The sequence below is a fragment of the Echinops telfairi genome, unplaced genomic scaffold, assembly GCF_000313985.2.
Source record: "Echinops telfairi isolate 266 unplaced genomic scaffold, ASM31398v2 ScPeMD7_23;HRSCAF=83, whole genome shotgun sequence".
NCBI lineage: Eukaryota > Metazoa > Chordata > Mammalia > Afrosoricida > Tenrecidae > Echinops > Echinops telfairi.
The window spans coordinates 53,795,509-53,812,897 of NW_022103920.1; the positions used below are offsets into that span (position 1 = coordinate 53,795,509).

At 39.9% G+C, this 17,389-nt stretch overlaps 1 protein-coding gene across 2 annotated transcripts in view; it reads right to left on the bottom strand.

The window, feature by feature from the left end:
• The window catches only part of ABCB1 (ATP binding cassette subfamily B member 1), a 177,909-nt gene that overhangs the window by 41,310 nt on the left and 119,210 nt on the right, over positions 1 to 17,389 (bottom strand). For both annotated transcript variants that reach the window (XM_045288717.1, XM_045288718.1), the window contains exons 8-15: positions 14,807 to 14,931; positions 9,663 to 9,834; positions 7,852 to 7,965; positions 7,596 to 7,706; positions 6,477 to 6,602; positions 6,158 to 6,361; positions 5,444 to 5,614; positions 45 to 206 (exon numbers count right to left, since the gene is read on the bottom strand). In XM_045288717.1, the coding sequence (XP_045144652.1) occupies positions 45 to 206; positions 5,444 to 5,614; positions 6,158 to 6,361; positions 6,477 to 6,602; positions 7,596 to 7,706; positions 7,852 to 7,965; positions 9,663 to 9,834; positions 14,807 to 14,931 (1,185 nt within the window). The remainder of the gene's footprint in view (positions 1 to 44; positions 207 to 5,443; positions 5,615 to 6,157; positions 6,362 to 6,476; positions 6,603 to 7,595; positions 7,707 to 7,851; positions 7,966 to 9,662; positions 9,835 to 14,806; positions 14,932 to 17,389) is intronic.

Genomic DNA, 17,389 nt, shown 5'->3' on the forward strand with positions numbered 1-17,389 from the left:
ATCAACTTATGCCTGAGATGATTTGGGGGAAAGCTAAAATATACCTGCATTGTAACAAGTTTGAAGTAAATGCCTTTCTCTTTCATGAGTTCATCATGATTTCCTTCCTCCACAATGACCCCATCGTCAAAACCGGCAATGACATCGGCATTTCGAACTGTAGATAAACGATGTGCTATCACAATGGTAGTTCGCCCTTTTCTGGCCTAAAAGGAGAGACATTTAGCTTTTGAATAAATTAACAATGACATTAAAAAATATTATCTTTCAACTCCTATTTGTTGGACTTCATTGCTTAGGCCACTGTGATTTGTAAAGTTATAGAGGAGAACCTCTACAACTACAGTCTTAGTGAACGTATAGTGGACCAGCATTGCTTTACCTTGATGTTTTAGTGTAGGGACTCAAATATGGTTGTCGCGCAGTGCCACTGAGTCAGCACCAATGGATGGCAGCTGAGACACTTCCCGGACCTGCACCTTCCTCACAGTTGTTACGTTTGAGCCCACTGTTCCAGCCACTATGCCAGCACATCTTGTTGAGGGTCTTTCTTGTTGTTGTTGTTGACCCTCTGTTCCACCAAGCTTGTTGTTTTCCAGAGACTGCTCCTCCCCATTCAGGCCGAAAGAACGTGAGATGAAATCTTACATCTCTGCTTCTAAAGAACTTCTGAATGTACTTCTCCCAAGACAGATTTGCTTGTTCGGGCAGAGCCCATGGCACCTCCAATAGTCTTCATCGGCACCATAATTCAAAGGCATCAATCATTCTTTACTAGTCCTTATTCATCGTCTAGCTTTCACATGCATCTGAGGCCTGGGTCAGGCATACCTTAGTCCTTGGTCTGACATTTTTCTCTAATACTTTCTAGAGGTCATGGATGGTAGGTTTGCCCAATTCAATTAGTAATTTGATTTCTTGATTGTTGCTTCCATGAGCATTGATCGTAGGTACAAGTAAAAGGAAATTCTTAACAACTTCAATCTTTTTTTCCATTTATCATGACATTGTTGGTCCAATTGTGAGAATTTTTGTGTTTTTACACTGAGTTGTCATCCAGACTGAAGGTTGTAGTCTTCGACCTTCCCTGTGTTTCAAGGCTTTTTTGCCATCACCAGTGTCACCTGCATATCACAGTTTTTTAATGAGCCTTCCTCCAATCCTAATGCTGAATTCTTCTTTAGATGGTCTCTGATTATTTGTTCGGCATGCAGATTGAATAACTATGGTGAAAGAACACATCCCTGATAGACATCTTCCCTGATTTAAAGCCCCACAGTATTCTCTGGTACTGGTCCAACAACTGACTCCTGGTTGTAGAGGTTCCACATGAGGACAACAAAATGCTATGGAATTCCCATTCCTTGCAATTTTGTCCACAGTTTGTTATGATCCACACAGTCTAATACCAATTCATAGTCAATAAAACCCAAGGAAACATCTTTCAACTATTCTCATTCAGCCAAGATCCATCTGGTGTCAGTAATGATATCCCTCATCTCATGCCCTTTTCTGAATCGTCTTGAATTTCTACCAACTCCCTGATGATATACTGCTACCACCCTTTTAAAATTTTCTTCATCAAAATTGTACTTGCATGCGATATTAATGATATTGTTCAATAATGTTCTCTGTTCTGCCAGGTCACGTTTCTTTGAAACATACATAAATGTGGATCTCTTCCAGTAGCTGTCTTCCAAGTTTCTTGACATAGAGTAGTGAGGGCTTCTAGCTTTGTGTCCATTTGTTGAAACATTCTAAGTGGTAATCTATCAATTCATGGAGCCTTGTTTTTCATTAATGCTTTCATTAATTTTATTATTTGGTAGTAGATAAATATATTGTACTTATTTCTTCAAAACCATTGATCTCTTGATCCTATGTTATTTCTTGAAATGGTGTAATCTTTACCAATTTTTTTCGGTACCATGACTGTATATTCACTCTATCTCCTGCATCATTCAGTATTTTGTGCATACAATCCTTCAGTATTGAAATTTGAGACTTAAATTTTTGTTTACAGTTCTTTCAGTCGAGATATGCTGAGCATGTTCTTTGCTTTTTGTTTTCTAATTCTAGGCCTTTGCACTAATGTTCCTTTGTGGGTGATATTCACCTATTAATATTATGTAAGCCTCTAAGCATTTGACTTAACTTCTAGCCACCTAAATTTACAGTAAAGTTAGGAACTTAAACCAACTAATATAACTCCAAAGCTCAGGCATTGATTAATCATAACAGATCCTGGACAGAGAACCTCTGGTTCCTACAGACTAGTAATTGGCCCTGGAAATCAACAATGTGTGACCTCACAGGAATGAGAAGGCGACCAAGACAAAGCATAAATGCAAGGCAGCAAATTCCAGACTTCAATGTCACTTTGACCTATGCTCAAATTCTGGTTTTGCCATGTATGAACTCCAGGCCTTATCGAAGCTCTATCATTTGTGTGAGTCTCAATACCTTCTTGAGTAAACTAGGACTAATAATAGCACTCACTTATATGGTAGCTCTGATAACAAAATAAAACCATACACATAAAGCACTTAGCACTATAGCATACAATAAAGGCTCAATAATCAATACATATTATGAAATGAAAGCATTCAGGAAAAAAAGAACAGCTACATAATATTTTAAGTGTTCAATCTTGTTTATATTTTAATATAAAACAGTGCCAACCATAACCAGTACTGTGAGATATTTTGCCTTTATAATTTTCTTAATTTTTTACTATATATTTATCTACTACCAAATAATAAAATTATCAAACTGACTAAACAAATAAGCCAAAAAAGGCTTGTATCAAGATCAGTATAAAGATAGAAGTGGAAAACCCAGAGAATAAAAAGTACATGTAAAAATATTAGGAGTCAGTCACTACAAAGTATAGAATGGGTCAGTTTTGGGATGTCATAGAGAAAAAGAAGAATATGTGAAATCTTCCAACAAATTTACATTCTAAAGTATTTTTAAATAAAATCTTCAAAATGGTTTTTATTTATAATTCTCTTCTAGAGTAAGGAAACATGGGAAAGCAATAGAAAATATGAATATAAAATTATAAATAAGTGAAACGAAGGGGGGAAAGGAACTCCTGATCCTACCGACTTCCATGTTGACTCACAAGATGTGCAGTTACTCTGACTTTTCTGTCCTCAAAAGTCGAGTTTGCACATTGACAGGATGTTTACAGGAATGTATTGCATTGGTTCATCATTTGAGAACGGGAGAATGGAAACTGCTGTGGGTTCATCTTTGAATTATACTGTGGCACTTTGAACCTTTGGTTAAAAGGTCTGCCGGTTCTCCATCCTCACACATCTAGGCTGGTTGTCACTTATACTGGAGACCAAGCACATAGTGCCTGGGATAGAACAAGCACTCAAATCTCATCTGGCAAATGAGTTGCATGGACCCAAACTGGCTGGGAGGTCAAACTCTCTTGATAGCCAAAGACATTTCATGAGTGGGGTGAATTTTCAAAATCATAGGTACTCTCTGCCCCTCCAATGGGGAGAAGGGGTGCCTCACTTCTTACTGAGTGTTTAACTTGAAATCAAATATGGGTGCCTAGGTTTTCTTTTTCTCCCGTTGATAATATACCAACTCCTCACTTATTGACAACTTTACTGCCTGCCATTTAACATTGGTAAACATAGTTGTTGTTTTCTTAATCATTTTATTAGGGGCTCATACAACTCATCATAATCCATACATACATCAATTGTGCAAAGCACATTTGTACATTCATTGCTTTCATCATTCTTATAACATTTGCTCGCCACGTAGGCCCCTGGCATCAGCTCCTCGATAAAAATGGTTTTTAAAACCCAATTTTTCTCATTTACAGGACAGTGGGCATGGCAGCAGTGGCTGTGGAGTGTCTTCTCTTTTGAGAGGGGCCTGCGTAGCATCCAGGAAATTTACAGTGCTGTCTGGAAGCTCTGCTCTGTCCTGCCTCTTCTGGAGCTATGGGGGTCCAGCAGCACCAAGCCAGCTAGCACAAGCTCTGGATATTCAGATTCTCTGTAGCTGGAGGCTGTTTAGATTAATACACATAGGACACAGGGAAAAGAGACAGGGCATCCGAGAGGGTGTTGGGAAGAAATGCGTGCGAGTTTCATGACATCCCAGAAGGAGCTGAACTGGGCCAGTAGCCTCTGCTTTGGCACGGCCAGAGAGAGACCATTAGCACCCTCAAGGGAAGCACTGAGCATCACTGATTTTCCAGGCACCAAGATCAGAGCAGGCTCTAGGAGTCTGGAACCATGTGGGAGTGGAGCCCTAGAGGAAGCTCTTTGAGGGAAGCTCTGAGCCAGCACAGGAGAAGGTTGAAGTGCTTACGTCACAAGCCCTCTAGTCACCCAACTCGGCTTTATCTAGCTTTGTTTCATCCTTCACCAGAGTGGAATAATCCGTAATTATACTGGTCACAGTGAGGACCATTATCAGTAATTATTAGCTGTTCTTATTTCTATGATTTTATTTCCTTTTAAAAAAGCAGGCAGGTGGATGAGCTGAATACACACACACACACACACACACACACACACACACACACACACACTCCTCCATTTCTGCCTGAGAACATGGTCTTTAGAACCTAACCATGCTGAGAAATGAAGAGTGGGTACTACAAACCCACAAAGTCTAAATGTAACAGGATTGTCCATGCAGCTGAAATGCTGAGCTCATCAGGAAGATCGAGTCTTTCCTTCGAGTGTACGGTTCTTGCTTCATTTCAAAGATTTTCAGGTCCTCTGCAAATCAATGAAAATTTATTCAACTCTCTTTAAACAGAAAGGACTCGAAGAAGCCTGGTGCCTTTCTTTAACTCACTTAGAAGTTATCAGAAATTTCCTTTTCTTTTAGATAACTGTGGAAGAGCCCCACATCTAGGTGCTTTCCATAGGAGAGGGTTCTGTCCAGGATTCAGACAGAACTCCATTTTGTATTGTACTGATCGACCTGAAAAATAAGAACCCAAACTGTCTCAGGAGGATGAGAAGGCAAGGCAGAACTAATGTTGCTCTCCGAAAAAAATGTACTGACACAAGCTGTTCCTATGCTTGATAGATAAGTCAGTCCAAGGTTTTGGGGTTATTTTTTGCAAAATGCTTGTGGAAGCCAGTCCAGGACAGGATAGCTATAGATAACTTAAAGTTACTAATATTTGACCAACATCTACATATAACTAAAAGTTACTAATATATGGCCAATAATGACTCTTTGCCTAAACTTCTCACTTTTGTACTCTAGAGCAACTTGTACTTTTGCAAACTGTTGCTCAGAAGCCATTGTAATATCCTTTATTAGATCCCTTTGCTTGAATTTTTTCAGACTCAGTTTTGCTCTTTGACAAGACCAGAGTTCAGACGGACTAGCAGTGAAATCGTCTCGCACTTATGAATCAAGTGCATTTGAGCTGAGGCTCACAGACCTTATCCAGAGCCACCTGAACCACGGCCTCACTCTCCGTGTCCAAGGCTGACGTGGCCTCGTCCAGCAGGAGGATCTTGGGATTGCGGACCAGGGCTCTTGCGATGGCGATTCTCTGTTTCTGCCCGCCACTCAGTTGGGCCCCTCTCTCCCCAACCAGGGTGTCAAACTTCTACAACAAAGAATACACAAGAGTCGATTTAGCTGAAGAACATATTTCTTAGTTCACATTTTGAGATGGGAAGTAATCCTGTCAACAGCCCCAATCTCACAGGGGAGGATCCTGTTCTTTAAAAGACAGCAGCACCAACTTCAGTAATGTTTTTTTTTTAATCCACTACTAGTTGATGCTGCCACTACTCTCCTCACTGCCACCGGGGCAACTCTGACTTATAGTGACCCTGTAGGACAGGGTTGCGCTGCCCTTAGGAGTTTCCAAGACCATGGCTCTTTATCGGAGTAGAAGCCCTATCTTTCTCCTGCAGAGCACCTGGGAGTCTCAACTATTTCATCTTGCAGTTAGTAGTCACCCAACACATAACCGACCACGACCCCACTACGACTCCTGTGGTGGCTGCTACTGAAATCATCTTGATTTTACTTCTTTGGAGGCTCTTCCTGTGTTAAGAGGTTTCTCCCTTACGTCCAAAGTATCAGGCCACTATTATTATATTCTTGGAACTGTTGGCGTTGGCACAGGTGACGGCCAACTTACCTGAGGCAGTTTCATGATAAAGCCATAGGCATTGGCTTCCTTGACAGCTGTCTCGATTTCTTCCATGGTGACATTTTCACGGCCATAGCGAATATTTTCAGCTATTGTGGTGGCAAATAGCACGGGCTCCTGACTCACCACACCAGTTATTTCCCGCAGATACCTTACATTTATGGTCCTAATGTCCTGTCCATCAATACTGATCTGAAATTAAAAAGGGTGATTTTCATACAGTTAGAGTTTAAATGCTGATATCAGAAAGATCTGCAGTCATAACTTCTGGTGTCTGCGGCGCGTGGCTTTGTGTAGGCTGTCTCACCGTGCCCTCTGTGGGGTCATAGAGCCTTTGCATCAGCTGGACTGTTGTGCTTTTCCCACAGCCACTGTTCCCAACCAGGGCCATGGTCTGCCCACTCTGAACCTTCAGGTTGAGACCCTTCAAGATCTACCAGAAAAAATGAGAAAAAAATAGACACAAAGTCAATAAATATATATAGGGTTGATGAATTGACAGTTCCAAGCTAGGGTTAAATATGCCTTATTTTACAACCCCTTGAAGGAACTTATCAGAAACTCTATGTCCCGTACATTGTTTAATAATGTATTACTGGGTGCATAAGCAAATGTGGTGAAGAAAGCTGATGGTGCCCGGCTATCAAAGGATATAGTGTCTGGGGTCTTAAAGGTAAACAAGCGGCCATCTAGCGCAGAAGCAACAAAGCCCACATGGAAGAAGTACACCAGCCGGTGCGATCACGTGGTGTTGAAGGGATCAGGTATCAGGCATCACCAGAACAAAAAGTCTTACTATAGTGAATGAGGAGGGGGGCGGGCAGACCCAAAGCTCACTGGACATCCCCTTACAGAAGGGTTTCGGGGAGGAGACAAGCCAGTCAGGGTGCAATGTAGTAACGATGAAAATTACAACTTTCCTCTAGTTCCTAAATGCTTCCTCCCCCCTCCCCCCACTATCATGATCCGAATTCTACCTTGCAAGTCTGGCTAGACCAGAGGATGTGCACTGGTACAGATGGGAACTGTAAAGACAGGGAATCCAGGGTGGATGATCCCTTCAGGACCATTGGTGTGAGAGGGAGGGTGGGTTGGAAAGGGGGAACTGATTACAAGGATCTGCATGTGACCTCCTCCTTGGGGGATGGACAACAGAAAAGTGGGTGAAGGGAGACATCGGACAGGGCAAGATATGACAAAATAATAATTTATAAATTATCAAGGGTTCATGAGGGAGAGGGGAGCGAGGAGGGAAGGGAAAAATGAGGAGCTGATGCCAGAACCTTAAGTGGAGAGCAAGTGTTTTGAGAATGATGAGGGCAAGGAATGTACAAATGTGCTTTACACAATTGATGTATGTATGGATGGTGATAAGAGTTGTATGAGCTCCTAATAAAACGATTAAAAAAATAATGTATTACTGTACCTTAACTTCTTTTCGAGATGGGTAACTGAAGTGAACATTTTTGAATTCCAGATTTCCTTTAATGTTATCTGGTTTGTGTCCACTCACAGAATAGCTGTCAATGCTGGACTTCTACGTAGAATAAATATTTACAAGGTTACCACTCTAATAACTACTTTTCATGACATTTTTTGAGAGAGCTGGATAAAATGGTAAGGAAATTGGTCCTCAACTAGAATGAGGTTAGATAAATGGAAAACAATCAACGTAGACTTACATTGTCAATGATCTTGAAAACTTCAAAAGCAGCTCCTCTTGCATTTGCAAACGCTTCAATGCTTGGAGACGCCTGTCCAATGCTAAAAGCGCCAATCAGCACAGCGAAGAACACCTGAAGAAAGGAAAAGAAAAACAACAACACTTAAGTGCAATGGCCTGTGGTTGGTCTTCTAACACAGCTCGTGAAGCTTAAAATGGCAAGACCACACATGAATACGAGATGGTGAACAAAAAAGTTGAACTATTTTAGAGTTTAAAATGAAAGCCTGGTCTTACCTGCTCAGTCAAATCATCAAAAGAGTTCTACAGAACCGACATATTACAATGAGTATTATCAGATCATTTCAATGGTTGCAAGTTTCTATTTACGCCATCAGCGAGGTACAGCGAAAACAGCATTAGAAGAGTCAGAAGCCCTAGATTAGCACTACCTGGCTGGATGTCTTTAGACAATTTCTGGGTCTCACTTTTCTCATTTACAAAAATGGGCAAGATTTCATCTATTCCCCCTACCTAGCAACCAAATGTAACAGATCAATCAGAACCTGTACGAAAATAGTGTGTAACGTATAAAGCACATACACCCAAGGCATTCTGCTTTCTCAGGTTAAGTCTTTTTCCCATAGTGTACTATGAATTTTGATAACTAGACTTTTGGTTTTTTGACTTTTTATTTTGCACAAATGATTTTCTTATTGGCAAAAACTTGACATTGTTTCACTTCTGGATTAAAGAGCTGTTGTCACTATTAGTGTCTTTTAAAATAAATGGGAATTATACTCCCCAATATTTGCACAGGAGTCACTTTGCTATGTAATACTATATTCATTAGCTCAATATACTCCTCATAGCAATATGACAAGTTATGATCCACTATCCTTTTATTTACATTTGCAGGTAGATAACTGAAGTGTAAAAAGTCTTGGGACAATCCCCTCCCCAAATCTTAGAGCTAATAAAAATGGCACAGTTTGGAATTGGACAAAGTCAGTCGGATCCCAAATCCTGCACTCTAACTGAGCTATTCTGGACGTCTCTTCTCAGTGAGACAAACTCAGATTCAGTGACTAGTGGGTATAAAATCTCATATCAGAACACAGCCTCACCCACAGCACCACTGTCTTAGTAAAACCTTTTCTTCAAAAGCCACCTCACACATTTTGGATGAGGCACAAAAGAACAATTACTGACCTGGCGAACTAAACAAAATATGGTCTCTTGTTAACTGAATACACTGTGCTTGACCTATGAAAGGGGAATTGGTAGACTGTCTTATTATGTACTTTATTTGATCAGGATACACAGTGAGCTTGGTGTGTGGGCTCTTTCATTGTCTAAGTGAGAGAGGGCAGTGTCACTAAGCAAGCTTTCTCTGCTGTGCAAAGGCCTACACGGTGGAGAACCTCTAAACAAAATAATCTTTTATTGGAAGAATACAGATTAATAAGCCTATAAATTTGGGATATGATGAGCTATCTTTCCACAAAATTTGAAGTTAACCTGTGTATTTTGACATGCACAGACTCACAAAGGAACTACCTCCACAAATGAGAGTTCATCTTACAAAGGTTGGTAACATCACTATTATTTGGACATCAGGAGAATTTGTGCAAGAGATGGGCAAAAAAAAGACAATAAAATGATTAGATGAATCTAATTTCCTTGCCACTTTTCCTTTTGACTTTAATCTAATAGTGAATCTCTTTGTATTATTAGAGCTAATAATACAAATAGGTTCTCCTGATGTCAAGCTCCAGCCAGTCAATTTCATTAGCATTTTAATATAATTCATTTCTGAAGATGACTTACAGTAAGTACTTTTCCAATAGAATACTGCCCTGAGAGGATCAGGGTGGTCCCATACCAGAAGGCAAGGGCATAGGATGCATAGATCAGCAGAAAGGCAGCGCCCATAGAAATGTTGGCTGTAATAGCTTTCTTTATCCCAATCCTTTTAGCTTCTTCTAAATTTTTGTTGTACCTAGAAGAAGGAACAAAAATGACCACATACGCTCATAAGCATTATGAAAATGTATCAGGGCAAATACAGACACACCAATCTAGCATGATGGTAAATAGTGCTTAGAATGTGCTGAGCCCTGTAGTAAATGTAGTTACGTGCATTTTCTCCTTACATCAACTTTTTTTTTTTTCCTTTTGTAGAAGAGGAAATTGGGGCTTTAGAGATGAAGTACTTTGTGTGGGAGTCTTCTAAAATGTCGTACTCACACATTATTAGTGGTGAAATCAGTAAAGAGATATTTAGCAAAAAGCCACAGAAACATTTGTGTCATTTATTAATATTTAATGTGGTTCTAGAATATGTCAAATATATCATTTCGTTCTCTGAGCTTTGAGGAAGCTTGGCAGACAGCTTACTCTCTGCCAGTCTCTTTCAGGGACTGCTGGAAGGACCAAATTAGAAGATACTTGTGTGACAACATTCTGTGAGCTTTGAATCGCTTAGTAATAGTTTTCATACTTTAAATGACTAAGTGTTAACTTACTTCCATGGGACATTTAAAAAACCAGTGACCTAAACTAATTATTTGGCTTAAAAATATAATAGTCCATCATTGCTTCTCAGTGTCCTCATTCCTCCACTCTTGTACTCGTGGCTTACAGATCTATCCCCTCCGTCAGTGCTTCCCAACATTATTCACGTCACAGCTGCTTGTTGTGGGAGTAAGGAGCTCTGGCTTGGCAAGTCCAATCACCTTCAGAGTTCCCAGCCACCTCAAGGCAGAGGGAATCAAAACACACACCTATAACCTGCGACCCATTCATAGCACAAGGCTGTGCTGTATTTTACACAAACTTGTAGAACATCCATTCTTAGAACAAATACAATGAATGACACAAAAAGCAGCAAAAGCAGGCAAGCCAACTAAACCCACGCTATAATCTAAGGAAAATTTCCCTAACTCAATTCTATCAAAGTAATGATTATTTCCAATGTGAATTTAAGTACTTTTAACCCCTTGGGAAACTTCTGCCATTGAATTTAAAAGAGTTGCTAACTGTAACTTAAGCAGTATATATTCTGCTGGAAGAGATGTAGAGATAAATTAATGGGCTCAGATGAAAAGGAAAAATATCTGCAAATACTGAACAAAATTAAAATTATTAGAGAAGTAGAATAGATTATAATATAGCTTCAAATCTGTCTTTGTCCTCTTAATCACTATTCCCTACAACATCTAGGACATTGTTTTGTTTAAAGAAGGAGCTCATAATTAAATTTTGAAATGGACTAATGACTTACATGTTGTGTTAGTTACATAATCTGGTGTCAATTTGGGACTTGAGAGGATTAAGAATGAAGATGTGGAGTCTAGGCTGTCAGTCAGGTCATAGCCAATGAGGCCTCTGTGTGGGCAAGGCCTTCTCCTGAGAATTCCGGGAACTCCTGTATTTTCTTCCTCGAGGTGGGAGACACCTTCTCTCTCTGCCACTCCCTTGGAAACACTCTCTCTGCTTAATCCCTGAGGAGAATCCACATGGACTGATCTGGCTGATGCAGCCAGAACACTGGACCTGGAGAAGCCATGTAGAGACCCTTGCCAGCACTGAGATGCTTACAATGCCGCTGGATGTATAAGACTTCCAACCCACTGGCCTGTGATCTGCCTGCATCCAGCATCATTGCATGTGTTTTGTGAGTCTGAAGAGGACTTTATAGATTGGTGTCCAACATATGGGCTAACATTAGACTTATGGACTTGATCTGGACTGGCCTAGGATGTTTTCTCAATATTCAACTGCTCTTGTATAAAAACCTTTTCTTATACATATGAGTGTGAATGAATTTGTTTCTCTTGTCTACCCAGACTAACCCACATGTATAGTTCCTATTTTGATGTCTTTGGTCCATACAATGAATGACTATAAGTATTAAAGAAATTCATTTATTTTCTTTGGTGAATTTATTCTATTAGTTTGTAATGTACTCAAGTGGCAGAAGTCAAGCAGTGCCCAGATATGAACACAAACTCTTTCTTTCCTGAATGACAGCTTTTAAGAGCTTGCTATATTTATATATTTATAATAGCAGCCCCATGAAATTTATAATGACAACCTTGTCCATGAAGATCACATTTAAAAAGAACATTACAGTGATCAAATATTGATAAAGTTTTAGAGCTTTTCCTCTAGTAATACTGTAAATCCCCAATTTGCCAGTTGTAGTATCTCAACAACAATAAAATCATTTTTGAGAAACATTTTTCAATGGTTAATAAGTACTTCCTCCTTTATAAAGCATTTATCTGAGGGGAAATGAATTACTAGACATAAATTATACATGATTACATTTAAGGGACTTTAACACTTATGACTCACGTCCTTTTATCTCCTCTTTTTAGTTCTCGCTTACCCAGACTACTGCAGAAATCATTTCATTGATAGGATGTTGTCCCATGCAGCCAGAGGAAACATTAGCATAGAAAGAAGCAATAACATGAAAGAAGACAATTTAGACACCAGAAAAAGTAAATGAAAGAAAGAGGATAAGGAGGGAGGAGAAAGCAATCGTACTTTTATACAGGCATTTTGAAATGCAAATCAAAACCACAATGAACTATCATGTCACATCCCCTGGATCACTCATTAAGAAGACTATGCTTAAAAAATTAATAAAAGGATTAAATTTGTAACCACGGGGGCTTCAAAAAATTCATGGGAGGATTCCATTATCTTAATTCTCATTAAGATAATGAGAATTATCTTACTTGTTTATCTTATAATTTTTTTTCAAGGATTGGTTTATAGATTTGTCAATCATCAACTTTCTAACCCTACTTGCTCTTAATGTTTGTTCCTCTGTAGTTAATTTAATTTAATTAATTTATTTACTCCATTGGTCTTTTCCTAACTACTAAATTTGGACATGTATCTCATTGATTTTTAGTGATTTTTTCCCCCATTTCTCTTACCAGAAATCCTAGTGTTATCACTGGGTTAGGTCTCTCTCTCTTTCTCGGCCCCATTTTTAATGTGAATTCTCATCTTTGGGAAGAAACAGTTCCATAGTCCACCTTCACTACGATTGAGTTGATTCTGACTCATAGTATGTCTACAGGACAGTGTAGAACTGCCCCATACGGTTTCCATGCCTGTATACAGTAAGACATGCCAACTGTGGCATTTTCTCCCAGTGAGCAGCTGGGGGTTTTGAACCTCTGGCCTCTAGTTAGCAACTGAGCTCTGTAACTACTGTGCCACCAGAGTTCCTTCTATAATTCATCTCACTAAACCTACTCCGTCAAGGAATTTCCATCTCGTAGCAACCCTCCAGGGTAGAGTGGAGCTGCTCCTTAGAATTTATAAGACTATAGATGCTTATGAGGGCAGAAGCCTTATCTTTCTCGCAAGGAGTGGCAGGAGGGTTTGGACCAATGACCTTATGATTGTCATCCCAATGTTTAACCTCTGTGCCACCTGGCTCCTGAGAGGAGCACATATGCTGAACCCAAGTGCACATGAGGCTTGGAGCTGAGGTTTTGGTTTCTGAGGGGAGATGTATTCCCCTGCTGAGAAACTAGGAAGCAGCAGATAAGCTTTCTGATTCGCTCCCTATGCTAATGGACATATTCTATTTCTGGTCCACTTTTCTCCTGAGGAACTGGTAAAGCACCCTAATTTTAAAACTTCACTCTGATCTTTGCTCAACCTCTAAATAAAACCCCTTCTTGTTGTCTTTTCATAGAGTGCTGTATTTCCTCAAATAGTATAGATCCCACATGATGGCTGAGGCTTTTGCTTGATTCTGTACCCCACCTCTCCTCTTGTTAGCATTTAATCTCTATTACAGCAAATGCTTTACTGGACTGTTGTGTACAAGATCACTAAGCAAGATTTCTCATTTAATGATTGTACATATTTTAAGACAAAAGAACAAAACCCAAGAAACATTGCTATAGAACATCAATACTTTCCTTTGAATAAGGGAATTTAAATATAACAAATCATTCCCAGAGGACATCTTCATCCATGTGAAATATAGCATACGGTTAAAAGAACACCATAAGCACATTTTGACAGGTTAAAGAATAATTACAGAGAAATACTCTTGTAAGCACAACTAAGGCCAAGAAACAGAGATCTCGCAAACCATAAAAAGCTTCCTGCTATGTCCCCACTTCTTTAGCCATACAAGGCCTCATCCCTCAATTGTTTTACATATCATAAAAATGTCCTTTGTTCTAGAGATTTGCCACCAAATATATCGATGGTTTATCTTACCACCTAATATACCATCCCAAGCAATATAGTTTACTTTCCCTCCAACTTTCATATATGAACAGAAATATTCATAGTTATATAATTCTTAGCATATTATCACAATATATACTCAATGTTTTAATACTCTACTGCTGTTCAGAATCCAAAGGATCTAACAAATAATATAAATTTCAATGCAGCTACTATCCATCAACTCAGAAATCTCATACTGAAAATACTACACAGCACATAATAAAAATGATTTTGGACTTTGTATGAATATGCCTTATGGTTATATTTTTACCTGCCCAACTACAGTGCATGTTTCAACTGATTGGTGGCCTAAGCAAGAGCAGAAACCTATCACACCTTAGAATATACCCATAGGCTTTATACTCATTCAATCTTAGAGAATCAAGAATTGGGTGAGAAAGATTATTACAAATATAAAATATGTTTCAGCCTTAGTAAACTGTTGGTTTGTAATTGTTACTATCCACCTAGGGACCCCTTCAATATCCTTTGAGAGAAGTACAACCAGAATGACTTCTCCAACATGACACACGTGCTGGGGCTGAAGCACAGGCAGGAGTCGTGGTGGATAATACACCCATTAAACTACGGAGGGAAACCTACATACTGGAGCCTATTCCTATCACTGACCCTGAGATCGGGGGAATGTCTCAATGTATCATTCAACATTTCCGTCAACCCGAAAAAGAGCCTCCAACCTCTCAAGTTCTTTCTTTTGTCCTCCAAATGCAATCACAGTGCGAACTGCTGCTAAAACCTCTTCAGCTACCGCTCCAGCTTTCGCGTAAGCCAGGAGTTCTTTATCAGTGAAGGAAGATAATATCTGTTAAAAAATGAAATCTCTGATTATTTAACATGTTAATATGTTAATTTATGGGTTTTTAAAAATACAAACGACTACTAGGATGTTCATGTATCTGTAGAACAAACTCTTTACTTGGTCTTTGGTTCTATACCTTGCTGAACACACACACACACACACACACACACACACACGGAGAATGAGAGAGCACTCAAGTGGGGGCACAGATTCATTTCTTTAAACCACCTTAAATTCTTTTTAGACTGAGATATAAATTAATTAAAATTTTTATTTTTCACTTGAGCACCCCATGGATCCTCATCTAAATACAAATACAACTGTCTGGGAGATTGCAAACTCCAGAAATGATGTCAATCATGTTTGGCACTCCAATTATAACAAGTTTTCTTACAATGGCATGATATCAAGGATTCAAAAGTGTGCACGTGCTAGACAGAGGAACGCAGCAGCCAGCGCCGCGTGGTGACAGGGCTTCACGAAGGTTCCGCCTGCAGAGGGCGCAGCTCCTGGACAAACGCACACATTGAGTTGCCAGGAGGTCTTTGTTGCACGGATTTTCTCTGATTCATCAATTCAGTTCCTGAGTGTTTTGTCTGTGGAAGTAACAGTGCTGGGACTTTTATAAATGCAGAAGTTCAATTCTCTTCAAATTCCAGGGCTTCAAACCAGTTCAAGCTGGTTCAGTTATGGCCTTCCACCCCAAGCAGGAGCAGATCGGAATTTCTAAAACGTGGCAGAAAGGGCCTCCGCAGCTCGGCTGCCAGGTGCTGTGAGTCCTTCTCCTTCCCTCAGACTCAGACGTGCCAAGGTTTCAGGTATGACTTTCGAAGGTTTCAGAAAAGCCCTGAAGATCAGGCCGCAGATGGCATGTGTGTTTATCATGCACAAAATGAATTCCCACAGCAGTAATTTCACTCCTTGCCGGTGAATGGTTCTTGGGACTGTTATTCTCCTACTTGTTGAAATTATATGAGTAGCTGCTGAGTTTACTCCATATGTTCCCATGCAACATTACAAACCATACTTTAGCATCTCTGCACAAACATCTGTTCCATACCTCTTGGGTTTTATTATTTGGAAGTACAACAGTGTACACGGTTTCTAGGAAAGCACTCTACTTTTGTGTACCTCTTATAGACAGCAATTATAATTGGCTGGGAAACCCCACCTGAATCAATGGGCTTTTTCTCATTTCCATCCCGGTTAATCCTCCTGTCCCTCCTCCTCCTTGCAGCTGGTAACTACTATTACTTTTGTCAACGCCTGGCCTCGAGAGCGGTTTAAGGGTCAGAGCCTTTGTGTAATGACGGGGCTTTCCAGGATCAGACTTCTTTCTAGGAGTGGATCCCTGTTTCTTGTTCCTTCTGTTCAGTCCTGTGTTTCTCAAGAAGAGCCTCACAGGGGTAGAGATAAAGATACTTCCCAAAGCCACGTTTTATGATGTGGTAGACAATCAGAAGATTTAAAAGCATTGTCTGAAATCATACTAAAAGTTTACAGCCATGAGAAGGTCAAACCAGGTTTGCAAACGGAAGACACCCTGGGGCCATTTTTTCCTCCTTCAGTCTTTTAACTAAATAAATAGTAGCCAAAGTAATGAATAACTAAAGATTAACTCTGGTCTGTTTCCCACATTAACTAGAATGGAGGTCAATATATTTCAACATGTATTGAAATGAGGAATTTGCTGCTTAGCTTCTTTATTTCTAGTCACTAAAAAAATCCTTTCATTGGAGAACCTGCTGCCAGGTATTTCAGTCAAAGACACAATTAAAATATGATTTAAACCCTGTGTTACCCTGAGCACCAAGTAACTAACAATCCTGGGAACTTCCGTTTCTCCCTCTGTAGAATTCCAAATTACTTACACTTAAAGAAGATGACACAAATATGGCTTTTACACCAGTAGACAGGACTTTGATGACAATGACAAGGCCAGGGACAGGGGGTAGAAACAGAAGAGGGGAGTGATGGGATTTTGAGGGGGAAGGTCAGTGGGATGGGAGGGAGAAATAGAACCACATATATGAAGGTTTGTTTGTTTGTTTTTAATCATTTTACTGGGGGCTTGTACCACTCTTATCACAATCCAAACATACATCCATTGTGTCAAGCACATTTGTACATTCATTTCCCTCATCATTCTCAAAACATTTGCTTTCTGTTTGAATCCTTGGTATCAGCTCATATTTTCCCCTCCCTCCCTGCTCCCCCTCCCTCATGAACACTTGATAATTTATAAATTATTGTTATTTTGTCCTATCTTACACTATCCAATGTCTCTCTTCACCCATTTTCCTGTTGTCCATCACCCAGGGAGGAGGTTATTTGTAGATTCTTGTAATCAGTTCCCCCTTTCTACCCCACCCTCCCTCCACCCTCCCGGTATTGCCACTCTCAGCACTGGTCCTGAAGGGATCATCTGTCCCGGATTCCCTGTGTTTCCAGTTCCTATCTG